The sequence below is a fragment of the Mytilus trossulus genome, chromosome 1 (genome assembly GCF_036588685.1).
Source record: "Mytilus trossulus isolate FHL-02 chromosome 1, PNRI_Mtr1.1.1.hap1, whole genome shotgun sequence".
Classification (NCBI taxonomy): Eukaryota; Metazoa; Mollusca; class Bivalvia; order Mytilida; family Mytilidae; genus Mytilus; species Mytilus trossulus.
In genome coordinates, this window is record NC_086373.1 from 112,155,630 (window position 1) to 112,182,597 (window position 26,968).

Sequence of the window (26,968 nt, forward strand, 5' to 3'; positions counted from 1 at the left end):
ATTTTAATCATGATGAAACTTTATTTAAACTGTTTTAACAATAATTATTAATTATGTGTCTTTATTTTAGATTTACTGGGTACAGGTAATATTAACTTAGGCCTTTGACCTACACCTTATTGTAGAAATAATTTGTTAATAAGTGTATTAGATTAATAAATCCCAGTCAATCAAGAAATTATTGAATATATCAATTTCATAAAAAAATCAATTTCATTTCTTTCTGTAAATACAAACCGATTTAAACATTTAAGTACATGTATTATATCAGTAGACGATAAGATATAGATAGGAGATATCATTTATATTGTAGGGTGCATGGGTGATAAATTCAGTCAATTATGACGGGTAACAATACCCTGTTTGGATTACGACCTTTTTAGTATTGTGTCTAAATAAATATTACAGTGAGATGATCATGCAGTAAAGGGATTGGTGATAATACCTTGAGGATAATACCTGTCCTAATTAACAGGTGAGTGGAATAAAGTTATTTGCCAGGGGGGTAAATCTTATACTTTGTTGTCCCCTCCCCTTTCCACAAGTAAAGGGATTGAGGAGAATACCTGTCCTAATTAACAGGTAAGTGGAATAGTAGTTATTTATCAACAGTTAATCTTATACTTTGTTGTCTCCCCTTTAACAAGGAAAGTAATATTGGAATGAGGAATTATTTGATTTTTTTTTATTAAGGTCATATTTATTTATAAACATAACCCACTAAGAAAATAAAATTGAGAATGGAAATAGGGAATGTGTTAAAGAGACAACAAAGCAACCATAAAGCAGACAACAGCCGAAGGCCACCAATGGATTTTCAACACAGCAACATAACTCCACACCCAGAGGTGTGCTTAAAGAGAGTAAACTATGCATGGCTAAGGGTTAGGTAGCTATATTTAATTCAAATTAATTAATATAAAAAAAACTTTTGCCGTGCATGTAGTTGTGCTAGGTGTGAACTCAACAAAGTTTCTCTATTTGTCATACCTGCCTTATTTTTATAGTAGAATAAGACATAATAGTCCTATCTTCTGGCACCGCTGTCATTAGTGTCATAAATATTTACATTCAGTCTGTGGTTAAAGTTTTTGATTACACATCAATAGCTTTGTCAAACCTTTATGGAATTCTTCGAAACTTGGACTGAAGCCTTTTGTTATTAAGTTAACCACAATATCCATAACTAGATTTAAACTAATTGGTTTTTTTTTCCAAATTTACTGATATATAATGTCAAAAGATAAAGGTATTTAGAGTTCAACAGTTTGGTCAAATATATACATGTTATAGCTGACTTTGCGGTATGGGCTTTGCTCATTGTTGAAGCCATATGGTGACCTATAGTTGTTAATTTCTTTGTCATTTGGTTTCTTGTGGAAAGTTGTTGCATTGGGAATCATGTCACATCTTTCTTTTTTATATGTATGTAATTTTATGAAACTTGGACAGAAGCTTTTTTTTAGATCAATAGAAAGTATCTTTAGCAAGTTTTGAAAAACATGGACTTTATTTTACCATTTACAAAATTTAAGATACAAGTTTATGTTTTTTAGACATCAATATTATTGTTAAACCTTCTTGAAAATAATATTGACATGATCATTATGATCAATAGACTGAGTATCCACACCAAAATTTAGAAAATACTTTTTTATTATGCCCCACTTTGCTTTCCATGTCTATAGCTAGTACAAATGTATTTAAACTTACAAAATACAAATTACATTGATCATGTTGATCAACTTCTCTTTTCTAACATTGCAAGGTTACCCAATTGATTTATATGAGGTTTTAATTTAATAATTTACCTTTACATCAAATATTTCAGTTCAATGGGTCTCACTGATAACAAATAATTTCTTAAAACTATTTTTTCCTCACTATTATGTAATAGTGTTATTGAGATGTCATACACTATTCCTTTTAATTCTGAATTTAATTAGGTACATGATTCAAACTTTCAGAAATAGTTGAAAGGAAATTTCTTCCATTGTTGATTCATTATGACGTCTGAGTTTTATAATGTTATTTCATGTACTGTTTTTTGTCTGTTTGTCTATTTTCATTTTTTAGGCAGGGTGTTGTCAGTTTATTTTGGACTTGTTAATTTGAATGTCCCATTGGTAATCTTTTTGCCTCTTTATAACTCTCTGTCAAATGCATGATTAAAAAAAAGAATTAAGGTAGTACCCAACACTTTCACTAAAATCAATTTGGCTCGTTTAATTTTCATAAAATTTTGACAATGTATTTACTTTGACCCTTTAACAAAAATATAAAAATTTCAAAAATTTTGAACCAACCGTTTTGTCAGAAAAATTACACTGGTTATATAGCAGTTTGACAAACAACAATTTTTATCATTGAGAAGCTTGATATTCCCTTTACAACACAACGTATTTAAAACATTTAGCTGACTTTACAGAGTTATCTCCCTGTAGTGTTAGGTACCACCTTAAAGACATAATATACTTATCAACCATATTTGGTGTATGGAATGATTGTACTATGTATATATCTGTTTGGCAATTATCATATGACCACATTTTCATGGTTCAGGGTGTCACTTTAAGTTTTCCTGGTTTAGTTTGTTTCTTCAATGCTGTATCCAAAAGATCAACTTTATTTGAAGCATGTAATGATTGTATGTGGTACATGTCTGTCTGGCAGGGGTCATCTGACCTTGGCCTCATTTTAAAGGTTCATTGATCAATAGTTTTCATGGCCAAGTTTGTTTCTTCGATGTGCAATAGGTTATATGCAGTTATATTTAAAGCATATTTGGTGTATGGAATGATTGTGAGGTGTACATGTATTTCCAGTTTAGTTTATCTGCACTTAACCTAGAGACTTGCAAAGGGGAAACCAAAGCTTTTAGTCAGGAAAAATTCATCTGGTAACCTGCCCTACTAAATATTAAATAGTCAGCCCTGTAAGATAACATTGAAGTTCTGTTTTTATCCTGTTTATTTTATTTTTGCTGTGGACTCAACAGTGGTTTGTTGATTTACCATTATTTTTGTTGGTACTAACTTTTATGAATTTAGAAATAAGCTCATTTTTATAGATATTTTGTTTTGCCAAAAGGTGTACTAATATAGACAGTGTTAACTATTCCTTTCCCAAATATTTAGATATATCAGTTTTACACAGGAAACTCAAACGTCAAAAGGGAAGATGTTTCGATCATTTCATATTTTTAATTTTCCTTTTTTGGGTGGTGATGTTCACATGGCACCATCTTGTGTTGTTTAGGCATTTACTATGCCTGTGTCTGAATTGGCATTTTTAATTTGTGGTTCAACTCTACCCATAAAATGCATGAAAAGTGGTACCCCTAAATAATAATTAATTCACGATTGTGGACTTTTTTTCAACAGTATACTAAACTTAGTAAGAATGAGTCTTTGATGAATACCTCCTTGTATGTAAATCTTTGTATACTAAACTTAGTAAGAATGAGTCTTTGATGAATACCTCCTTGTATGTAAATCTTTGTATACTAAACTTAGTAAGAATGAGTCTTTGATGAATACCTCCTTGTATGTAAATCTTTGTATACTAAACTTAGTAAGAATGAGTCTTTGATGAATACCTCCTTGTATGTAAATCTTTGTATACTAAACTTAGTAAGAATGAGTCTTTGATGAATACCTCCTTGTATGTAAATCTTTGTATACTAAACTTAGTAAGAATGAGTCTTTGATGAATACCTCCTTGTATGTAAATCTTTGTATACTAAACTTAGTAAGAATGAGTCTTTGATGAATACCTCCTTGTATGTAAATCTTTGTATACTAAACTTAGTAAGAATGAGTCTTTGATGAATACCTCCTTGTATGTAAATCTTTGTATACTAAACTTAGTAAGAATGAGTCTTTGATGAATACCTCCTTGTATGTAAATCTTTGTATACTAAACTTAGTAAGAATGAGTCTTTGATGAATACCTCCTTGTATGTAAATCTTTGTATACTAAACTTAGTAAGAATGAGTCTTTGATGAATACCTCCTTGTATGTAAATCTTTGTATACTAAACTTAGTAAGAATGAGTCTTTGATGAATACCTCCTTGTATGTAAATCTTTGTATACTAAACTTAGTAAGAATGAGTCTTTGATGAATACCTCCTTGTATGTAAATCTTTGTATACTAAACTTAGTAAGAATGAGTCTTTGATGAATACCTCCTTGTATGTAAATCTTTGTATACTAAACTTAGTAAGAATGAGTCTTTGATGAATACCTCCTTGTATGTAAATCTTTGTATACTAAACTTAGTAAGAATGAGTCTTTGATGAATACCTCCTTGTATGTAAATCTTTGTATACTAAACTTAGTAAGAATGAGTCTTTGATGAATACCTCCTTGTATGTAAATCTTTGTATACTAAACTTAGTAAGAATGAGTCTTTGATGAATACCTCCTTGTATGTAAATCTTTGTATACTAAACTTAGTAAGAATGAGTCTTTGATGAATACCTCCTTGTATGTAAATCTTTGTATACTAAACTTAGTAAGAATGAGTCTTTGATGAATACCTCCTTGTATGTAAATCTTTGTATACTAAACTTAGTAAGAATGAGTCTTTGATGAATACCTCCTTGTATGTAAATCTTTGTATACTAAACTTAGTAAGAATGAGTCTTTGATGAATACCTCCTTGTATGTAAATCTTTGTATACTAAACTTAGTAAGAATGAGTCTTTGATGAATACCTCCTTGTATGTAAATCTTTGTATATAACTGTATATAACTGTTACACTTTTAATGAACCCCTGAAAAGGTGGGTAAAAGTCATAGTATGGAGAAAGCTGGGAAATGTTTACGCCATTTATAAGTACCACTAATAATCATTATTTTATTATCAGCCGTCAGTAAAGTTATTAACTGGTGGGTACAGCATGGATTAAGTAATAAAATAGTATGGAGGAAGCTGGGGAATGTTTTCACAATTATCATCAAAGAATAAGTGGTCTTTAAACAATGTTATCAAACATATGATTCACAACATTTGTAGGATTAAACAGACTAGTTATCATTATCTCATTATCAGCCATCAGAAAAGTTATTTTAAAAGTCACATAAAAGTTAGATCTCTTGATAACACAATAGTCAACAAGAAGTAAATAGGCCTTTTTTTAAAGTGTTTGGGGAAAGTTTTCGGTGGACAGTCAGTTTATGGGTAATAATTCAGACTTTTAGGAAAATAAATACATTTGCACATTAATGGTAGAGATGTAATAAACCTTTGTACTTTGAGGTTGAGAATGTTAGGAAATATTTGTTTAAACAATCAGTAAATAATACAATCACTGATAATAGACCACTGATAGTTAGACATGTAATTTGTACATAAGAGAAAGTGGACTACTAGATGTTAGGGCAAATAGATATTTAAAGGAGAAAGTGGACAATTGGAAGTTTAAGGCAAATTAGTTAAAAGGAAGGGAAGGGGCTAATATTACAACCTAAAAAATATAATTCTTGCTGATGTTATTTTTAAAAGTATTTCATTAGCTCTTAAAAAAAGTGTTATCTTAGAATCAGAAGTTAATTGCTAACATACTGTGGATTCATTTATTTTCATGGATATCAATTTTCGTGGATTGAGGAAAACTTGCATTTAGTGGATATTTGATTTTGCGGTTTGCCAACCTCTGAAAACAAAGCCTAGTATAAATTTGTAATTTGTTGAACATTTAAATTCGTGGTTCACCTGTACCCACGAAACCTATGAAAATTGGTACCCAACTATAATAATGAGTCCACAGTATACATGTATACCATATTCATATGTTAATTAACGGGTTATAATTTCTTTTGTAAACCTGTGAGATCACACAAGTGCAATTGTACATAGCAAAATATAAATATAGTTTTATCTCATACTTTGATAAATATTTAACAGACCAATATCTAAACTTACAGACTAAAATTCTATTCTGGCTCAGGTTTGAACAAAATCCTCTGTTTTAAATTCCATTCATGATAAATCTTGATTTAATGTTTTCCTAAAATCAATGTTTGATTGTTAAATGTAATATGTTACGTCATGATGAACTTATATACAAAGAAGAGAGGTGGTGGGGTACATCAGATTGTGAGTTCAATCCTTCTATAAATTAAAGTTTCATATTAAGGATGTTCGCTGCTCAGTTTCAAAATAAATAACTTTTCATAAAACTAGTATGTATTGATAGGGAATAAATTGAGGAATAAAAAAAAATAAAAAAATATAGTGGTCAATGTGCTTGTTTGCGAGATATCAGCCATTGGAATTTTGGCGGGAAAATGTTCTCTCTTGATTTTCCATAGCTTTATCTTTTGACCAGTTAAAGTACTCAAACACTATTAAAAAATAAATAAAATTTTATAAGACTTTTACAAATAACTTATAATTATACACATACAAAATTTATAAGAAGAAAAATGGGGGTTCATGGGGATTTTTTTTTAAGGCATTCAAATGGATAAAACCAGAGGATTCCGAAAATTGGACAAAAATCCAAATCATGACAAGCAGTCATCCTTAATAAGACAATTTTAGTAGAGGTTCTTGATAGAGGTTTCATTACTGTGTTCTTTCCTTTTTACTCAATTTTTCTCTTTTCTTTAATTGTTTTGCCAATGTTAACCTCTTATATTTATACTTGAGCACTCAATTATCCCAATTATTTATTTTAAGGGGGGGGGGGGGGGGGGTATTTATTTTCAATCGGTCATCTATAAGTATCTATCCTGTTAAACCCATCAACACACTTTTATAGAAGCAGTGTAATATACTGTGGATTCATTTATTGTTGTTTACCGAATTTTGTGTATGGAGAAAAACTTTATCTTTCATGGATATTTTGATAATGTCATGGTTTCGCCAAAGTCTGCATACAGCCTATTGGAAAATTTGTAGTTCTTTGAACATTTAAATTTGTGGTTCATCTAAACCCCTGAAATCCACAAAATAAGTAACCCACGAAAATGACTAATCAACAATATAAAATTGTTAAATTATGTTTTTTGTATATTTTTCCATATATATTAAATGCAAATTGTCAAACTTATACCTTTTAAATATACCTGAAGAAAACTGTTTGTCGTTATTCTGTGATGATAGCTTTTTATATATATTTTTTTTAATTCTGAGTGGGAAAAAATGTTACTGCAACAGCTTGTTTAATCTCATTTTGCCAAACCTTTGTATGTCCCTTAGGATGATGATCCAATTTATACTCAGACTTCTCATTTTGGGAAACAACACTTTTAAAAAAAATGTTATTTGAACCATTCTGGCAGAAATATATTGCATGGACAGGTGTTACCCACTGGACAGAATTCTGGATTTTGATATATATATATTCAACTGTAGTTGTCCCACTAGACCACACGACCACCTGGGCTTCATAAAAATGAAGATATATACAGGTACTGTAAATTCAGAAATTATTTCAAGGTTTTTGTCGAGCCTGCAACTTTTGTCGCAGAAAGCTCGACAAAGGGATAGTGATGCTGCGGCTACGGCAGCGGCGGCTACAGCGGCGGCGGTGTTAGCTCACTTCTTAAAAGCTCATTTACATGGTTCAGTAACTACTTGAAAAAAAGTTAAGATTTTTTGTAATGTTAAATTCTCTCTTATTATAAGTAATAGCTATATTTGGTATGTGCGTACTTTGCAAGGTCCTCTTGCCCGTCAGACAGTTTACACTTGACCTCGACCTTATTTCATGGATCAGTGAACAAGGTTCAGTTTTGATGGTCAAGTCCATATCTCAGATACTATAAGCAATAGGTCTAGTATATTTGGTGTATGGAAGCACTGTAAGGTGTACATGTCCAACTGTCATGTGTGTCATCTGACCTTGACCTCATTTTCATGGTTCAGTGGTCAAAGTTAAGTTTTTGAGTTTTGGCCTTTTTTTCTAAAACTATATGCAATAGGTCAACTATATATGGTGTATGGAAATATTTCATGATCTACATGTCAGTTGCACAGGTTTTATTTGACCTTGACCTCATTTTTTACGGTTCATTGCTCAGTGTTAAGCTTCTGTGTTTTGGTCTGTTTTTCTTAAACTATAAGCAATAAGTCAATTTTATTTGTTGTATGGACAAATTGGTAGCTGTACATGCCTATCTGGCATGGTTCATCTGACCTTGACCTCATTTTCATGGTTCAAAGGTCAATGTTTAGTTTTCTTGGTTTATGTTAAGTATATGTGACAGTTGTAATAAAGCTTTATTATTAGGATTGTCAACATAATATCAATGATTGGTAAAGAAGGCGAGACATTTCAGTGTGTGCACTCTTGTTATTTTATGGGAATAATACGACTGAGTGAATATCACAATGATAAAAACTTGCATTCTGATAACAGAAATAATTAGACCTGTATTCAATTTTTTTGAAATAAAAATAATAAAACTCACATTATTGTTCATTCTTGAAAATCGCAATAATAAATGCATGCAATAATTTCTGAATTTACTGTAGTAAATGGCGACCCTTTTTTACAATTAGATTAGATTATTTCATGTCCAGCTATAAAGATTCTTAAAAAAAAACCTTCTTGTTCTTTTTAAATATTGCAATGTAAAAGAATAAATGTTTGATTTTAGATTTCGTGTTTAACATGTTTAAAGCAAACTTTTCTCAGTTAAGCATAATATTTTAATATATTAACCTATTTTTTTCTTTCTAGTAAACAAATTAAGTTTTTTTCTAATTCCCTGTATTATTTCCGGTTACTGATGTAATTTAAGATTTTGTTTTGTAATTACAGAGATTGTGGAATATTAAGGTCTTTCTAAATTGCTCGGTCAGTCAAGAAAAATGAGTCCCAACAGTTTTATTTATGTCCCCAGTATAAAAGAAATAATTGCCAATGGAAATTATGTAAACAACAATCAATCATTGATATTTTCATCAATAAACTGTAAATTGAAACTAGGTCTTCAAAATTTTTACATATTTGTTTACATAACTAGAATCGGATATTATGATATATATATATAAATAGTATATAGTTTATAAACTAACTGAAAAGTCATGCAAATTTTTAAACATTAATATCAAGGTATTTTAAGAAAAGAAAAAAACCCAATATCACTTGATGGTTTATTAAACTCAACTGTGAAATTCTATATCAGGAATGATTACCAAGAAAAAGGATTGGTTAATAAAGTAGATTTTAAATTCCACGATATATTGTCCAGGTGGCAGGTAGGGTCCTTTACTCTCTTAGTATTTCATCTTTTATATTTTATTTTTTTAATCCAGAAAACATAACAAATTTTTATATTCCTTTTACATTTAATGGTAAATAAAAAAAAAAATAAGGTCCATTTTAAAAGTGTTGAATTCACAAGCACTTGTCTCAGAATATTTGTCTGTATACATGTTCTTTAATATAGATTAAGGGATATATAGAAAGAAAGAAATTCTGAGAAAAGTGCCTGTGATTAAATTGCAAAATTATAAAGTGATGATTTTTTTAATCAAATGACTATCACACTATAGTATTATACCATTTAAAAAAATAACATTAAAATCAACTATGCTTATAAATATTTGACAACATTATATAATCTTATTGAATATTAAGTCCTATAATGTAATGCATTCACAGCAATAATTTAGTATGTATAGTTGTGTAGATGTAAAGGAGATGAATATTAAACAGATTTAATATTGAAACTAACTTTTTTATAAAAAAAAAAAAAGATTTAAACAATTCAGAAAACAAGGACAAAACATTTTATGCTCTCTGCACGTGATCATTACTAAGTTATTTTTGGTTGTTAAAGTGCATATCTTATATGTGAAGATGATATAATATCATAATATCATAGTCTGCACCACAAAATACACTAATATTTTAAAAAAGGATAAAGACTAATAGATGATATGACCTAAATTATATGGTTCAATGACTAAGGTTAGGTTTTTTTAGTTGTATGATTTGAATTAGTTTATTTTAAATAATATCACAATTATCACCATAGCATAGACCAGTACAGGTTCAAAGGTTGATGGGACCAAAATGTCATGATTCACTGGCCCATAGTAAAGATTTTGTGTTGTGTTCAGTCTTCATTTATCCAGTTTAGAACCTCACATAATGAAAGCTTTTCTTATTATTTAAATGATAAAATCAAAATTATGCATTAATTTGAAAGTAAAAAAAAACCATATTCATGCACACAATAAAAACTCATTCAAAATTCTGGTTCTAAATTTCAATTGGTCTTTGTGTATTATGATAATGAAAATGCCAGTTTTTAATGATTAATTTCAGTTTGAAGAAACTTCAATAGTCTAACAACTGTTAAGCAAATCTATTTTTATAACAATTATATAAGAAAAAAAGATTCTCTTCACAATACACGTATAAACAGGTTTTGAAAAAAGAAATTCAGACAATTATATTTGACATGCATTTAAATTAGATAAATAAATTTGAGTTAAAATTTGTAAACATATTTTCATATGACAAAATAATTCATTATCTGTTGAATTTAGATATGATATCCATGCCTCCTGTGTGTTTACATCAGTGTACAGACTGAATGATGTACATTCTTCCTTAAATTTTTAAATATTTTTTCTAGGTCTTGTTTACTTAGAAAGTTTAGTAGACTCATATTAACTCATTGTTGAAGGCCATACAGTGACCTATAGTTGTTAATTTCTGTGTCATTTGGTCTCTTGTGGATTGTCAATCATACCCTTTCTTCTTTTTTTACATCATAAGTTTTTCTCAAAAAGAATCTTGAAATATATTTTAACTTGATATCTGTCAATGAGTAAAGGAACATGAGTAAGTGACCTATTACTGGTTCTGAGTGACCTACTTTTGAAGATATTCCCTATATGAATCCATACATAAAGTTTGGACATTGTTTGTTACCCTATTATGATAGATTGAATATTAATGTAATAGAGTGGGAAGTATACTGGCAGTGGCGGATCCAGAATTGTTCATAAGTGGGGCCCCATTGACTGACCTAAGAAGGGGCCCACTCCAGTCACACTTCAGTGATTCCCCATATAAGCAACCAATATTTTGTCGAGCCTTCAACTTTTGTTGCAGAAAGCTCAACATAGGGATAGTGATATGGCGGCGGCTACGTCAACAGCTGCGTAAGCTAACTTCTTAAAAGCTTTATATTTTAGAAGCTGAAAGACCTGTATGCTTCATTCTTTGTATATAGATGCCTCATGTTACGAAGTTTCCGTCAGTCACATGTCCAATGTCCTTGACCTCATTTTCATGGTTCAGTGACCACTTATGAATAAAGTTCAGATTTTTTGTAATGTCGAATTCTCTCTTATTATAAGTAATAGGATTATTATATTTAGTATGTGGGTACCTTGCAAGGTCCTCATGCCCGTCAGACAGTTTTTACTTGACTTCGACCTCATTTCATGGATCAGTGAACAAGGTTAAGTTTTGGTGGTCAAGTCCATATCTCAGATACTATAAGCAATAGGACTTGTATATTCGGTGTATGGAATGACTGTAAGGTGTACATGTCCAACTGGCAGGTGTCATCTGACCTTGACCTCATTTTCACGGTTAAGTGGTTATAGTTAAGTTTTTGTGTTTTGGTCTGTTTTTCCTATACTTTATGCAATAGGTCTACTATATTTGTTGTATGGGATGATTGTAAGGTGTATATGTCTAGCGGGCAGAAGTCATTTGACCTTGACCTCATTTTCATGGTTCAGTGGTTATAGTTAAGTTTTTGAGTTTTGGTCTTTTTATCTAATATTATATGCCAAAGGTCAACTATATTTAATGTATGGAAATATTTTATGATCTATATGTCAGTCCCGCATGTTTTATTTGACCATGACCTTAATTTTACGGTTCATTGCACAGTGTTAAGTTTTTGTGTTTTGGTCTATTTTTTTAAAACTATAAGTAATAGGTCAACTATATTTAATGTATGGAAGCATTGTTAGCTGTACATGTCTGCCTGGCATGGTTCATCTGACCTTGACCTCATTTGCATGGTTCATTAGTCTTTGTTAAGCTGTCTTGGTTAATGTTAAGTTTATGTGACAGTTGTAATAAAGCTTTATACTTAGGACTATCAACATAATATCAATGATTAGTAAAGAAGGCGAGACATTTCAGTGTGTGCACTCTTGTTATAACCTATATCAACCTGCGGTAATGGGGTAGAGTCTGTATTTCTCTTACACTTATAAGCATACACTCAATGTGTTATTACATATTTTAATGCATTCACCATGTTCATACCCTAATAATTTTTAAAAAATTATAAATTATATGATGAGAGCAAGGCAATCTGTGTTATCCTTAATTACATATTCAATTGATGAAGAATTTCAAAAGGTATTAAGAATCATATGGAATAATTTAACAATTGTAGGTCCAGTTTCGTTCATAAATAAAAATAGTCAAATAAATAAAGATATGAGAATGGAAAAAATTAAATAAATGTATAACACTAACAGTCAGATATGTATCAGCCAAATTAATTGACCAAATAAATATATATGTTTTAACTTTACAAAGAGAATGACTAGACAGATTTATGAAATTTCACTTTTATTTTTTACTTAGGTTCTACAGTGGACATATGCAGACTTGAACAAGTGCTTGTAATGACTGTAGAAACTCAGACAAGGCACCAGGACAATTGTGTAGGATAGGATAACAGAGCAAACAGATACATTTTCTTATACATGTAGAAGTTGACAGGGCACCTGTTTTGGATGGGATACCAGAGTAAACAAGTATGTATATCTTCACATATGGAGAAGCTCATATTAAAAAAGAGAAGAAAAGGAATTGTTTGTTAATTTGACGACTCATGCATGCATTATATATATATAGGCAAATCAGGCCTTGGATTGCTGGTCTCAGTCTCAAAGTCACAAAATTAAAACATTATAATAGGATCACATTTAACTGCAAGTTCAAATATTATTTGATATTAACATTTTGATTCAAGAATGGAATGATGGATCAAAATGAATAAAGAAACGCACAAAATTTAAAGATTTTACAATAATTATAAATTATCATTGGTATTGAGAGTGATTTTGTTGCGTGAGCTGGTAGGATAAAAGTGATAAAAGCAATCAAATTGAGATGACCAATGATAATCTGTTTATTGCTATTTTGCCTATATCGACATTGATATTTACATTGACAATGGCACATATGCCCTGAGTTTCTAGCGATAATTTTTCATATGAGAAAGGAAATTATCAGTTAGTAATATTAATGTACAATTTTGTTAAAAAGCGATAATGGAAGATAATTTTGAAATGTCACTACCAGTACTAACTTTCCACTACAAGAAAACAAATACTGTAAATTCAGAAATTAATGCGAGGTTTTTATTATGGCGAAAAATGTGACTGAGTTGTAAACACAATAATTAAACTTGCATTTTGAAATTTTTTATAAGAATTTAACAGGATTTTACTCCAAATCGTAAAAATTAAAATCGCATTTAAGTCTAAAATGACAAAATCGCAATAATAAATGCACGCAATAATTTCTGAATTTACAGTAGGTGGAAGAAAAAAACTGCCTTTATACATACATATATACTGAAACCTTCAGTAGTTTTTATCCTTAAAGTTAGCTGTAAATAGAATATAGAAACCAACACTTGTTATCAAGATTTTAATCTGGATTGAAATCATATCTAAGGGTATCATCAGAATTAAGTCTTACAACCTGACTCCCACTCTTGATCAAAATAAAGTAAAATAATCTTATCCTTGTATTCAATATGATCCTAGGATAGACAGTACAGAGGAAGAATATAATGAGAATGAATTACAAAGTTTGGGGTAGACATCAGCATAATCAGAAACCCAATTTCTTAGAAGAATATTCATTAAGCTGCCCAGCATTAAGTAAACTGATCTTTATCCATTTGATTCATTCTTTATTTTTTTTATATGCCTGTTTACAGGACATTATGGTATCTCGTTGTCTGTCTGTTTGTCTCATCGTCATGGTCATCATGTCAGACATTAACTCAAAACGCTTTAACCAGAATATATAAGACTCTGGGTTATTGTTTATATCTTTAGATTTTATGTTTCCTAGTTAAGGGGTTTCATTCATTAAAAAAAGGGTGATTTTCCAGTTTTCAGACAATAACTCAAAAATGCTTTCACTTATTTATTAGAAATTGTGGTGAATTGTTACTTTCTATTGACATGAGGTCCCTTTTTGATTTTTATGAATTTTAGATTTTACAGTTCTGAGTTACAGGGTTTTATTCACTAAAAAAAGGGGGACTTTCCATTTTTTTGGACAAAATGCTTTCTGCAGGTCACTTGAAACTTTGATGAATATTTTATATCTATTGATGAAAGCTTCCTTTCGATTTTTATGAATTTCAGATTTTATGTTTTCGAGAAATGAATTTATTATTCTTGAGCGAGATGAAGTTGATTTAAAACTGATGAATAATATCTGTCAACCTAGTTTTTTTTTGTGTTGTCATTAAATCTATGTCATTACTAACCAACATTTACCCAAGCATCAAATTTATAGTGATTATTTAGTGCACAGGTACTCATATTTCAGAACGATTTCAGTTTCTATACTATACTAGTATTTCAGGGAAATATATAAGTATCATCTCCGCACATTCTACAAATATTTTCCTCATTTCTACGGCCTGTCTTCAGAATATGTAAAAGAGAAAATGAAACTTCATCTTGGGTCTTTGTGAACCTTTGGATTAAATTGCATATTTTTTTTTCTTTTCGAGACAAGAATATAAATCTCTAATTACTTTAAGTGTTAAGTTACCTAATACTGGGTTCATAGAATTTGAATTTACCTGCCTTTAATAGTTCACCAAGAATCAAATAATATTAAAGCACAAACATAACTTCAATGACCTTTGACTTTTAGTTATGGATATTAAAGGATAAGTTAGAAGTAATAAGATAATATATGTTTGTCAGAGCTTGTTTATCATCTTTATACACTTCATTACTTGAAGAAAAAAAGGTATTAATATTGATAGATAACTTTATATGTCTTTATGCTGTTTTATTGTTTATTTTCAAAGACAATTTATTGGTCTGATAAAAAATAATTGAACCATATTTCTATTGAAATGATAATTGTATTTTGTATAATTACTGGATTCCGTATTTGTAGATTTCCATGAATTATGCCTGTTTGTGTAAAGTTAGTTGTGTTAATATCAATTTTGGTTCACCAGCTGCACATTTTGATAATAAATGTTTCTTCAATGATGTTTGATGGCAAATATTAAAAAAATGAAGAGCTGATAAAATCAATAATATTAAGAAATAAAAAATCCAAAGTACAAAGTCCTACCTTCAATGTTTGAATCTTTTAAAAAAAATACTATCTTCAGTGTGTCAACTGAAACATAAGAATTCTAGTATTTCAGATTTTGTCCAGCTGTAGCTAAGGAGGTGGAATTGCCAAAAAGATTTTCAAATACATAATTAAACACCATTTGAAAAAAAAATGTTTTAAGAGATAACAATTAATTCAAAGTATTGATTTTTTTTTATTATTTCAGGTGAAACAAGATGATAAAGATAGGACTTATTATACTTTGTGTAGCCCTTGTCAGAGAACTTGTTGCCTCTTCAGGGTCATCAGAACAGTCATTTTATGATAATTATTCCGGTGAAGATGTTGTATATGATGATAACAATCAATACAAACCAAGTAAGAACTCTACTGTCTTTTTTTAAACTTGTTATTTCTTGCTCTTTATTCATTTTGACATCATTTTTGCTTTCTTGTATACAAAAGAGGGATGGAAGATACCAGAGGGACAGTCAAACTCATAAATTGTCTCTAAAACAAGGTCGGTATGTATTTGAAGGAGGTCAATGTAATATACTATAGTTTTTATTAATGTACTTTTTAGCTCACCTGACCCAAAAGGGCCAAGTGAGCTTTTCTCATCACATGAATACACATCCATCATTGTCTGTTAACTTTTACAAAATTCATCTTATGGCTAAAATATAATATGGAGATAAAATGCAGTGTTTGGCTTATATATCTGAAAGCAAATCTGACTGGTTAAAAATGTTCGTCATGTCAAGATCTATCTGCCCTGAAATTTTCAAAGGCATCAGAAATACTATTGTTGGGTTTCTGCCCCTGGATTGGTAATTTTATGGAAATTTTGCTGGTTTTGGTTATTTAAAACCAAAATTGTCCACTGACCCCTTAAGGAGTAATTGCCTTATATAGTAGATGTTTTGTAAATTTTTGCAATCTTTTACAAAAATCTTCTCAACCTAATCTACTGGACCAAATAGAATTAAACTAAGCCACAAATTAATAGAGTATCTCAGATACTATAAGCAATAGGTCTAGTATATTTGGTGTATGGAAGGACTTTAAGGTGTATATGTCCAACTGGCAGGTGTCATCTGACCTTGACCTCATTTTCATGGTTCAGTGGTTATAGTTAAGTTTTTGTGTTTTGCAATAGGTCTGCTATATTTGTTGTATGGAATGATTGTAATGTGTACATGTCTAGCTGACAGGTGTCATCTGACTTTGACCTCATTTTCATGGTTCAGTGGTCAAAGTTAAGTTTTTTGAGTTTTGGTCTATTTTTCTAATACTTTATGCTTTAGGTCAACTATATTTGGTGTATGGAAATATTTTATGATCTATGTCAGTTACGCAGGTTTAATTTGACCTTGACCTTCATTTCATGGTCCATTGCTTAGTGTGAAGTGTTTGTGTTTTGCTCTGTTTTTCTTAATTTATATGCAATAAGTCAAACTATATTTGTTGTATTGAAAAATTGTTAACTGTACATGTCTGCCTGGAATGGTTCATCTAACTTTGACCTCATTTTCATGGTTCATTGATCAATGTTTCATTTTCTTTGGTTTATGTTGAGTTTATGTGACAGTTGTAATAAAGCTTTATATTTAGGTCTATCAACATAATATCAATGATTAGTAAATGCATGATTTAAAAAACAACAGTAGATACAGGCGAGGTATACAGGCTATTGGGAACCTTTATTTTTGTTTTGAAATTTCATTAAAGTTGACGTCAAATGCCGTTAATTTCAGCACTTCTAGTAGCTATCTGTATCAAGTTACACTATGTCTGATCATGTTTATCAATGTTCATTAAAAAAAAATATTCGGCATGATGAACATAGATCCGCACATTTCGATATTTATCTAAATGGATTTTGTGTCACCAGTTTAGGAATCCAATGAAATAAAGTGACAAAGTGTAATCTTTGAAACAAAATATAGCTTTTCACTTCTAAGTGGGTTTTTTTAATTTCAGAATTTTCATTAAATGCTGATGTAAACCTGCTGGCTGGACAGAAATTTCAAGTGAACTGTTCATGTCAACCCCCTGTGAACTGTTCAACATGCAAACTTGAAATAAATAGTTTAAAGATCAAGCATTGTACCACTGGTAAGCGTGCCAGCTGTAAGGTCAAGGATACAGTTATAACAGACAATAGAACAATAAGTCTTGTTAGACCTAATGTAAATGTGAACGACACAGGAACATATTTCTGCCAGTATAACAACTCGCCAACAACTGAAGATAACTTTTATCTTAAAATTGGGTGTAAGTAAAATATGATATGAATAGGGAAAATTGTTTAAAAATATGCTCAAGGAAGATTAGGTGTTTTTTTTGTAAAATAGAAAACAAATCTTTAATGTAATATGCAAATTTTTAGACAGTTGAATGTAATTTTATTTGTAATACTTTCATCTAAATGAGACAAAAAACTGTGTTTTAACTTATTAATGCTATCCTTATTAATAGGATTGGGTTTTTTTTCTCTAAAAACACATTTTAAAATTCTATGATAATCAGTTATTTTTTTTCTACTTCCTTTCAAATAGAAAGTGTTTATTTATTTAAGAAGATGTGGTATAAGTGCAAATGAGCCAAAGTTCTCTCCATCCATTTTTTTTAAGACTAAGTACAGTCTTCACCCCTAAAAGTACGCTATAAAAAGCCCCAAAAAATCACTATTGGTAGTGTAAAACAACTAAAATGGTAAAACCAAATGGTCTCATCCATATAATAAAATAGATACAAATATGTACAGCATCAATAAACGACAACCACTCAACATCAGGTTCCTGACCTAGAATATGTTCAAACAAATGCAGCTGGTTTAAATGTTTTAATAGGTACCAACCTTCACCCATACCATAAATTATAGTGTAACATCACCAGAAAGACATGTATATCTGTGTATAATCTATACCAAAGCTGACATTTTTTTCACAGGTAATAGCTGAAAAAAAGCCTGCTAACTCATATTTATATTTTGGAAAAAATCACCAATAAACTACATTGAACAACATCATTAAAAAATTGTGTTGGCTTTATCTAAGAACACCTACCCCACTTAAACTAAAATTGATATGTATGATGTTTTAGTTTTAGATAAACCTTCTGGTCCACAAAACATCAGCTGTGTTTCCAATGACTTGAAGGACCTAAATTGTTCTTGGACTAAATCAGAACAAGACAAAAAGAATCCACTTCCTGTTGTCTACAAATCATTCTTTGATATCAGGTATTTTGATAATGTGCTTGAATTGTAAAAAAATATAAAAAAGAAGATGTGGTATGATTTTTAATGAGGCAACTCACCACAAGAGACCAAAATGACATAGAAATTATTAACTATAGGTCACCGTACAGCCTTTAACAATGAGCCCATACCATATAGTCAGAAGAATGTTTTCATTATGTATAAAAATGGTAAGTATTTTGTCTTGTTACAGAAGGGGAGAGGTGGGTGTTGCTTTTAGCTCACCTGGCCCAAAGGGCCAAGTGAGCTTTTCTCATCACATTGCGTCTAGCTTCTGGCAGCGTTCGTCATCGACTTCCCTCATCGTTAACTTTTACAAAAATCTTGAAATCTGAAACTACTGCCCCTAAATTGGTAGTTTTAAGGAAATTTTGCCATTTTGGGTTATTATCTTGAATATTATTATAGAAAGAGGTAAACTATGAACAGCATTAATTAAGAAATAATTCATGGAAGCCATAGATTATTTGAAATTTACACATGGCCTGGGCCGTGATGTTCGAATTTTATCCTGAGCGTTAGTAAATGCAAGTGAGCGACACCGGCTCTTTAGAGCCTCTGTTTTTTGAAACTTGATGGTGAAGACATTAACAATTCTTAGGTTTACTGCTTTTAAGTAAGTTTGATAGAAACTGTTTATGATAGATCAAGGAAATTTTCTATAAAATTGCATTACAATCAGTAAATATCAGTTTGACAACTATAAGAGATGTTGTCGTAGTTTTCTGCTGAAGTAAATTTAATAGGAACGTCTTGTAATAGATCATTGATATTTTCTATAAAGTTGCATTTCTATATTAAATATCAGTTTGAAGACTATTTCCAGTCCTGGCGTCTTGGTCATAATTCATTGACTTTGAATTAATGAACGATTTTCAACCATCTGTGCATGTTAAGTACCCTTGCAAAATCTCTTTGCGGGGTATTTCCCATATGGCAGTCTACATTTTTCTGACCTAATGTACCTTGCAACAACTCTTTGAGGGGTCTGAAGGTAGATAGATAGTTTATTCTCATAAAACCATGCAAGTAGAAAGGTTACAGATAAGTTGAAAAATAATATACATAAAAGGTGACCCTATCCAATATACCTACATTTCCCATATGGCAGTCTACATTTTCTGACCTAAATCCCAGATGCCTCTATTACAGAACCTACTTATTGTATTAATGTTAATTTGTTCTCTTCCTGAATATGCATGTTAGTCTTGTATTATTTTAATTTTGGTTTCTTGTGTTCAATTTGGAAATTAATAGTATGGCGTTTATAATCACTGAACTAGTATATATTTGTTTAGGGGCCAGCTGAAGGACGCCTCCGGGTGCAGGAATTTCTTGTTACATTGAAGACCTGTTGGTTACCTTCTGCTGTTGTTGTTTTTTTCTTTGGTTGGGTTGTTGTCTCTTTGACACATTCCCCATTTCTATTCTTGATTTTATGAAATATTTGCCACTGGACGTAAAGCAACCAACAATCAATAGGTATAGAGGAGGGTTGAGATCTCATAAACCTTTTTCAACCCAGCCGCAATTTTGTGCCTGTCCCAAGTCAGGAGCCTCTGGCCTTTGTTAGTCTTCTATGATTTTTAATTTTAGTTTCTTGTGTATCATTCAGAGTTTAGTATGACGTCCATTATCACTGTACTAGTAAACATATTTTTTAAGGGGCCAGCTGAAGGACACCTATGAGTGCGGAAGTTTCTCCCTACATTGAAGACCCATTGGTGGCCTTATGCTGTTGTCTGCTCTATGGTTGGGTTGTTGTCGCTTGGACACTTTGCCTTTCTCAATTTTAATCTAACTTTTAACAATTGTGCAACTTTAAAGTGTATTTTTGTTAAATAAACACTTACTAGAACAGAATGTTAATTAATTTACCGTGGTAAACTCTATCAAATACAAACCAACTAAAACTCAACAATTCATGTTTTATTTTTACAGGGGTTAAGAACAAAATAATAGTTCTTTATTTATTTAAAGAGGGTTACACAGTAAGCTGTAAAGCTAATATTCCCCGAGGCCCGCGTGAAATACAATGACATATAACAAACAATTACAAAATATCTAACAAACACACATAGTTACATGAATAATGCAATAAAAAATTGTTATGAAATATACAATTTTCAAAACAGGTAAAAGTTACAAATTCATATTTGACATATATAGTATTGCCATCAACAATATCATAAGTTTGAGTAAGTGTGAGAAAATTATTATGGATATAAAATCGCACAGCTTCTTAATGTTTCAACAAGTAATTTTTAACAAAATAACTATTACACCAATGAAAAAAATATATTTTATTTTTCATATGGCTTTTATGATTGAATTTACAATCAAATATTGTTTCACATTATGTTAAATGCAGTTTTTCTGTTATTTTTTTTTACAGTCCTATGTATGGAAAGATTAATTGTCCAAACCCTCAGCCTAAAAAGAGAGATCAAACTAGCTGTTATATAGCTCCATCAACAACGGATAACTATTATACATTTCATGCTGGAAATAGCTACAATTTAACTATAAATGCATCTAATGTGTGTGCATTTCAGATGACAGAGCATACTGTCAATATAACAGAAGTTAGTAAGTATCAAGACATCATCTTCCTATATCTATATATAATAGTCATTACTGACACAATAGATAAAGTCTGAAGTGTATGTTAATTTTCAGGAATCAAGTTTTGATGACATGTTAGTGTAAAAGTTGCAATGGCCATGTAGCCAAAGTCAGAGATGTTTGTTTAATTTCTGAGATCCTGCTATATTCTCACATTTAAGGAAAATTGTTTTTATCTGTGATAAGTTGATGTCTTTTGTAAATTATCACAACCCTGCTGTTATTACAATAATAAGTCTGCTTTGGTTTTTTTCAGTAAAACTTTCATCACCAAAGTTATCACTACTTTCCATAACTCAGAGAGTAATTATTTTATCAACAAAGCAATCACAGGCTCCTCATATAATGATATGGACAAAAGACGGTATATTATATGATATAGTCTATAGTAGTGACACACTAACCAATACTGTAAGTGTTATGTAGTAAATTAGTTCTTTTATTATTTTAAAATACTACTAATTTGAAAGTTGCCTGCATTTCTTATCACAATTGTTGAAAAAAAGAATTATAAATTTTGCAATCCCTTTCAAATAGCAATTCTTGCAAAATAAAAACACTTCAAAAATTTATGATTTAAAAGTATTCTAACTATATGCTTATATTTTGCATGTGAATCCAACGTATATATAATTTATTTTGGTGGAAATTTATTACAGAGAAACAAAATTTTGGATTAAAATTAACAGTTCTGATCATGATCAGAACTAGAAATATAGATTCGTCAACTGTAACAAGAGTGTTACAATATTTCTCCACTCAAGACAGTTGAGATTTAATATTAAAGGTGCAAGGCTTGCTGAGCTTTTCAAATAATTAAAATTTAGGTGTTTAGAGTGGAGAAATATTGTAATACATGAAAAAGGGACCCTGTTCTAATCAGCCGGGCGTTAATGTTTTGCGGCACTCTCATACCACTAAAAATATAGGAAATAACCACCCCCAGAACCCATCACTGTGATTAAAATTTTTGAATTACATTCTTAAACTATCCGATATTTCTCCCAAACTTGCACAGAAGCTTGTTTATGATCATGAGATAGTTTCCACAAATAAATTTTGTAAAAAATAATCCAGTTTATCAGTATATGACTTATAAATGGACTTTGTTATTCTGTCAAAAAACATTACTTTCACTCTGTATGTTACTTATATATAGACTTAGTCTTTCTTCCAGTTTACATTACATGCAGTATGCAGTTAAAGTTCTTAAAACATTTATTACATTCATGAAGAAGGCGAGACACTGAGTTCCACGGAACCCTTACAAATTTTTATAAACTAGTTGGTAGAAATGCCTTACCAATTTGAATTGACATTTTTAGCTCACCTGGCCCAAAGGGCCAAGTGAGCTTTTCCCATCACTTTGCATCCAGCGTCCGTCGTCGTCCGTCATCCGTCGTCCGTCGTCGTTGTTAACTTTTACAAAAATCTTCTCCTCTGAAACTACTGGGCCAAATTGAACCAAACTTGGCCACATTCATCATTGGGGTATCTAGTTTAAAAAATGTGTGGCGTGACCCGGTCAACCAACCAAGATGGCCGCCATGGCTAAAAATAGAACATAGGGGTAAAATGCAGTTTTTGGCTTATAACTCAAAAACCAAAGCATTTAGAGGAATCTGACATGGGGTAAAAATGTTTATCAGGTCAAGATCTATCTGCCCTGAAATTTTCAGATGAATCGGTCAACCCGTTGTTGGGTTGCTGCCCCTGAATTGGTAATTTTGTGGAAATTTTGCTGTTTTTGGTTATTATCTTGAATATTATTATAGATAGAGATAAACTGTAAACAGCAATAATGTTTAGCAAAGTAGGATTTACAAATAAGTCAACATGACTGAAATGGTCAGTTGACCCCTTTAGGAGTAATTGCCCTTTATAGTCAATGTTTAACCATTTTTCGTAAATCTTAGTTATCTTGTACAAAAATCTTCTCCTCTGAAACTACTGGGCCAAATTAATCCAAACTTGGCAACAATCATTTTTGGGGTATCTAGTTTTAGAAATGTGTCCGGTGACCCGACCATCAAATCAAGATGGCCGCCACAGCTAAAATAGAACATAGGGGTAAAAGGCAGTTTTTGGCTTATACCTCAAAAACCAAAGCATTTAGAGCAAATCTGACAGGTGGTAAAATTGTTTATCAGATCAAGATCTATCTGCCCTGTAATTTTCAGATGAATCTGACAACCCATTGTTGGGTTGCTGCCCCTGAATTGGTAATTTTAAGGAAATTTTGCTGTTTTTGGTTATTATCTTGAATATTATTATAGATAGAGATAAACTGTAAACAGCAATTATGTTCAGCAAAGTAAGATTTACAAATAAGTCAACATGACCGAAATGGTCAATTGACCCCCTAAGGAGTTATTGTCCTTTATAGTCAATTTTTAACAATTTTCATAAAATTTGTAAATTTTTATTAACATTTTCCACTGAAACTACTGGGCCAATTTCATTATAGATAGAGATAAATGTACGCAGCAAGACTGTTTAGTAAAGTAAGATTTACAAACACATCACCATCACCAAAACACAATTTTTTCATGAATCCATCTGCTTCCTTTGTTTAATATTCACAGACCAAGGTGAGCGACACAGGCTCTTTGGAGCCTCTAGTTTCTTTACCAATTTGAATTGACATTTTTTCTTTACCATTTTGAATGGTAATGCATCCCCAACCTCTAAACTGACGTTGTTCTTTAATATAACATATCATTCAAACTTAACATTTATCCCTAACTTTTATAGTTGAAATACAGTATTTTTTTTATTTTCAGATACAGTTTAGTTCACCTAATGAAAGTAATACTGTCATTCTTCCTGATCTTATACCATACACAGAATATACTGTTACAGTGAAAGCTAAAGTTCCTCAATCTAAGGGAGATAAATATTGGAGTCCTACTGTGACTAGAAACTACACAACAAAATCAGCAGGTATCCTTAATATTACACTTTTAACAAAAATTGCATTTCTGTATAAAAAAGAAGATGTGGTATGAATGCCAATGAGACAACTCTCGACAAGAGACCAAAATGACCCAGAAATTAACAACTATAGGTCCCATACTTTATTAGTAAAGAAATAGCTTTCAGTTATGGTACCCTAGCAATTTGGACAGTTTGATGTATACAAAATATTAGTTAAATAAGTTTATTATTAAAAAAAAGTTATGTCTCTTTATACATTTACAGTAATTAGTTTTTATAGCTCTCTAATTTATATTTACAAAATTGCTTTACTTGATACATCTCAAGACTGAAAATATTATATTTCTCTCTTGTTTTGTTTTTGTCTTTATATTACCAGAGACATATATACTGTATTTAAATGTCTCTGATATTACTTATATTTATTATTTTAGCTCCAGTTAGTGTACCGTATATTGGAGGCTACATTATGTCTGAAAGAGTCCTGTTTCTTTATATAAAGGTAAGTGAGGAAAATATCATTAATTTTATCATCTGCAGCATTTAGATACATATATATATATATTGACATTTATATTGCAAATAATGTTTTGTTTTTCTAGAAATATTAATGGTTATGAATCTTTGTAAAATATTTGAAATATCAAATATACCGGGGGTAACACATTTTGCTGATTGAGTAAAAACTGTAATTGACATTTGTGGATTTGTTGTGCACAGCTTATCAAACATTTGTGATTTATTAACAGAAATGACCAGCCTTTAAATGTAACTCATTACAGAGGTATCTTGACTAACTCTGTATTCTGAGTAAAAAGTAATACTGCAGTTGTGCAATAGTTTTGTCAATAATAAAATAAAATTTCCACTTTAATGAATAATTGAATAAAATACCCCCAAAATCAACAAAAGTTGGTATATGTATGTATGTATTTGAGTTATATTGATGAGATCATAGTATTTTTTTTAAAAATCTATATTTCAGCCTATAAGTAAAAGGGAAAAGTTTTCTGAGAATGCAGTCTACACAGTTACAGTAAAGTCAGCTTCTGAAGAACCATTCTTTAAACAATTGAATGTGACATGGGACATAGCCATGATAAATGTTCCAGGTCTTCAACAGAAATTAACATCTTACTTGATAGAAGTAAAGACAGTGAATGATATTGGAGAGAGTATTGATTCCAGTAGAATTACTACACCATCGTATGATTCAGGTACTATTTCTTGTGGAGGATGTTAAAATGTTTGAAGATATTGATTTAATAATTGGTGTATAGTTTTATCATGACAAGTTACAGACCAAATTCGAATTTTGTTTTGGTCTGATAAAATTAATGTTGAGTTTATGTTATATTTTTCAGATAATTCTTGAATAATGGTAAACTGTTTTGATCATCATGACCAAACAAATATATGTGTTGTGTAGATTAAGACAATTTAATTCAAAATTTAATAGTGAAATTAACTCTAAGAAATGTTCATCACTTACAGGAAGACAAAAACCAGCCTATATTGTTGTTGAAGGATCAGGGAAAAATTACATTATATCCTGGGACACACAGAGTAGAAATATAAGCAGTCAATTAAAGAAGATTGTTGTATACTGGTGTGTCGGTATTCAGACAGTTTGTCAGGTCAGTAGTCTCTTTTGTCAATAATCTTTTAAGTGGGCGTTCATGGAGATAAAAGTATTTCAGGTTACAAGGTGTTTGGTTTCAAATATAGCAAAAAGATGTGGCATGATTGCCAATGAGACATTTCTCCACAAGTGACCAAATGAAAAAGAAATTAACAACTATAAGTCACTGTACATCCTTCAACAATGAGCAAAGCCCATACTTCATAGTCAGTTATGAAAGGCATAGAAATGACAAATGTACAATTCAAACGAGAAAACTTAGATCCTAATTTTTTGTACAAAATAATGAATCATAGTATGTTTACCAGCTGAAACCTGCCTCCTGGTGCGGGATTTTCTTTCTATGTTGAAGACCCATTGGTGGTAATGTTCTGTTTTTTGCTCTGTGGTTGGGTTGTTGTCTTTTTGACACTTATTTATTTCCCCATTTCCATTCTTAATTTTATAAACCTTGCTATCATATACCAAATACCTTTAATATCAACATCTTACAAAACAGAAATACAATGAAAGGAGAAAGAAGTGGAACAAAAAGAAAAATAATCTCTATTACGAACAATTTTTAAAGGATTTGAGAGAAAGAGCTAATTATTATGAATGATAATTTTATATTTTCAAAAAGTAACATGGTTAACAAACAGTTAATATACCCCACAACCCACTACATATGTACAATATTACAAAGAGCTTGATATATATTGATGGCATGAATTATTTTCTTACTTTTCTTTCAGAGTAATTTGAATTTTATAAATGTATCTGGGCATCTGACGAATATATCCGTCACCACAGATAGGGGAGATAATTGGATTTTTGCAGTGTCCTTTCTCTACACTGATGGATATACTACAGAAATGGTTTTCTCAAAGTGTCATTTTCCTAAATTTACAGGAGGTATGTAATTTATAATTTGAGCTGCACCAGATAAAAATTGACCTTTTGCAAGTGCAAATATATATGTACATGTTTAGTAATTTGTATTTACATGGTGTCATAGATCAAATTTATTCATTCACTTGTGTTAGTTTGTCTTTTGATTGAATTAAGCCATTTCAATTGCTATTTCATTGTGTGTCTTTCTATGTTGTGATGTTATGCTATTGTTTCAGATTAGAGTGAAGGTTATTAACTATTAAAACGTTTAAACCAGCTGCATTTTTTGG

At 30.7% G+C, this 26,968-nt stretch overlaps 1 protein-coding gene across 1 annotated transcript in view; it reads left to right on the forward strand.

Annotated features, from left to right (window-relative positions):
• The first annotated feature begins 469 nt into the window (after positions 1 to 469).
• The window catches only part of LOC134705990 (uncharacterized), a 36,793-nt gene continuing 10,294 nt past the window's right edge, over positions 470 to 26,968 (forward strand). Inside the window, exons 1-12 of the mRNA XM_063564706.1 lie at positions 470 to 582; positions 12,592 to 12,764; positions 15,563 to 15,714; positions 17,320 to 17,613; positions 18,451 to 18,583; positions 20,997 to 21,190; positions 21,483 to 21,637; positions 24,010 to 24,169; positions 24,598 to 24,665; positions 25,149 to 25,380; positions 25,658 to 25,800; positions 26,540 to 26,699. Coding sequence (XP_063420776.1) covers positions 15,573 to 15,714; positions 17,320 to 17,613; positions 18,451 to 18,583; positions 20,997 to 21,190; positions 21,483 to 21,637; positions 24,010 to 24,169; positions 24,598 to 24,665; positions 25,149 to 25,380; positions 25,658 to 25,800; positions 26,540 to 26,699 — 1,681 coding nt within the window. The 5' untranslated portion in view covers positions 470 to 582; positions 12,592 to 12,764; positions 15,563 to 15,572. The remainder of the gene's footprint in view (positions 583 to 12,591; positions 12,765 to 15,562; positions 15,715 to 17,319; positions 17,614 to 18,450; positions 18,584 to 20,996; positions 21,191 to 21,482; positions 21,638 to 24,009; positions 24,170 to 24,597; positions 24,666 to 25,148; positions 25,381 to 25,657; positions 25,801 to 26,539; positions 26,700 to 26,968) is intronic.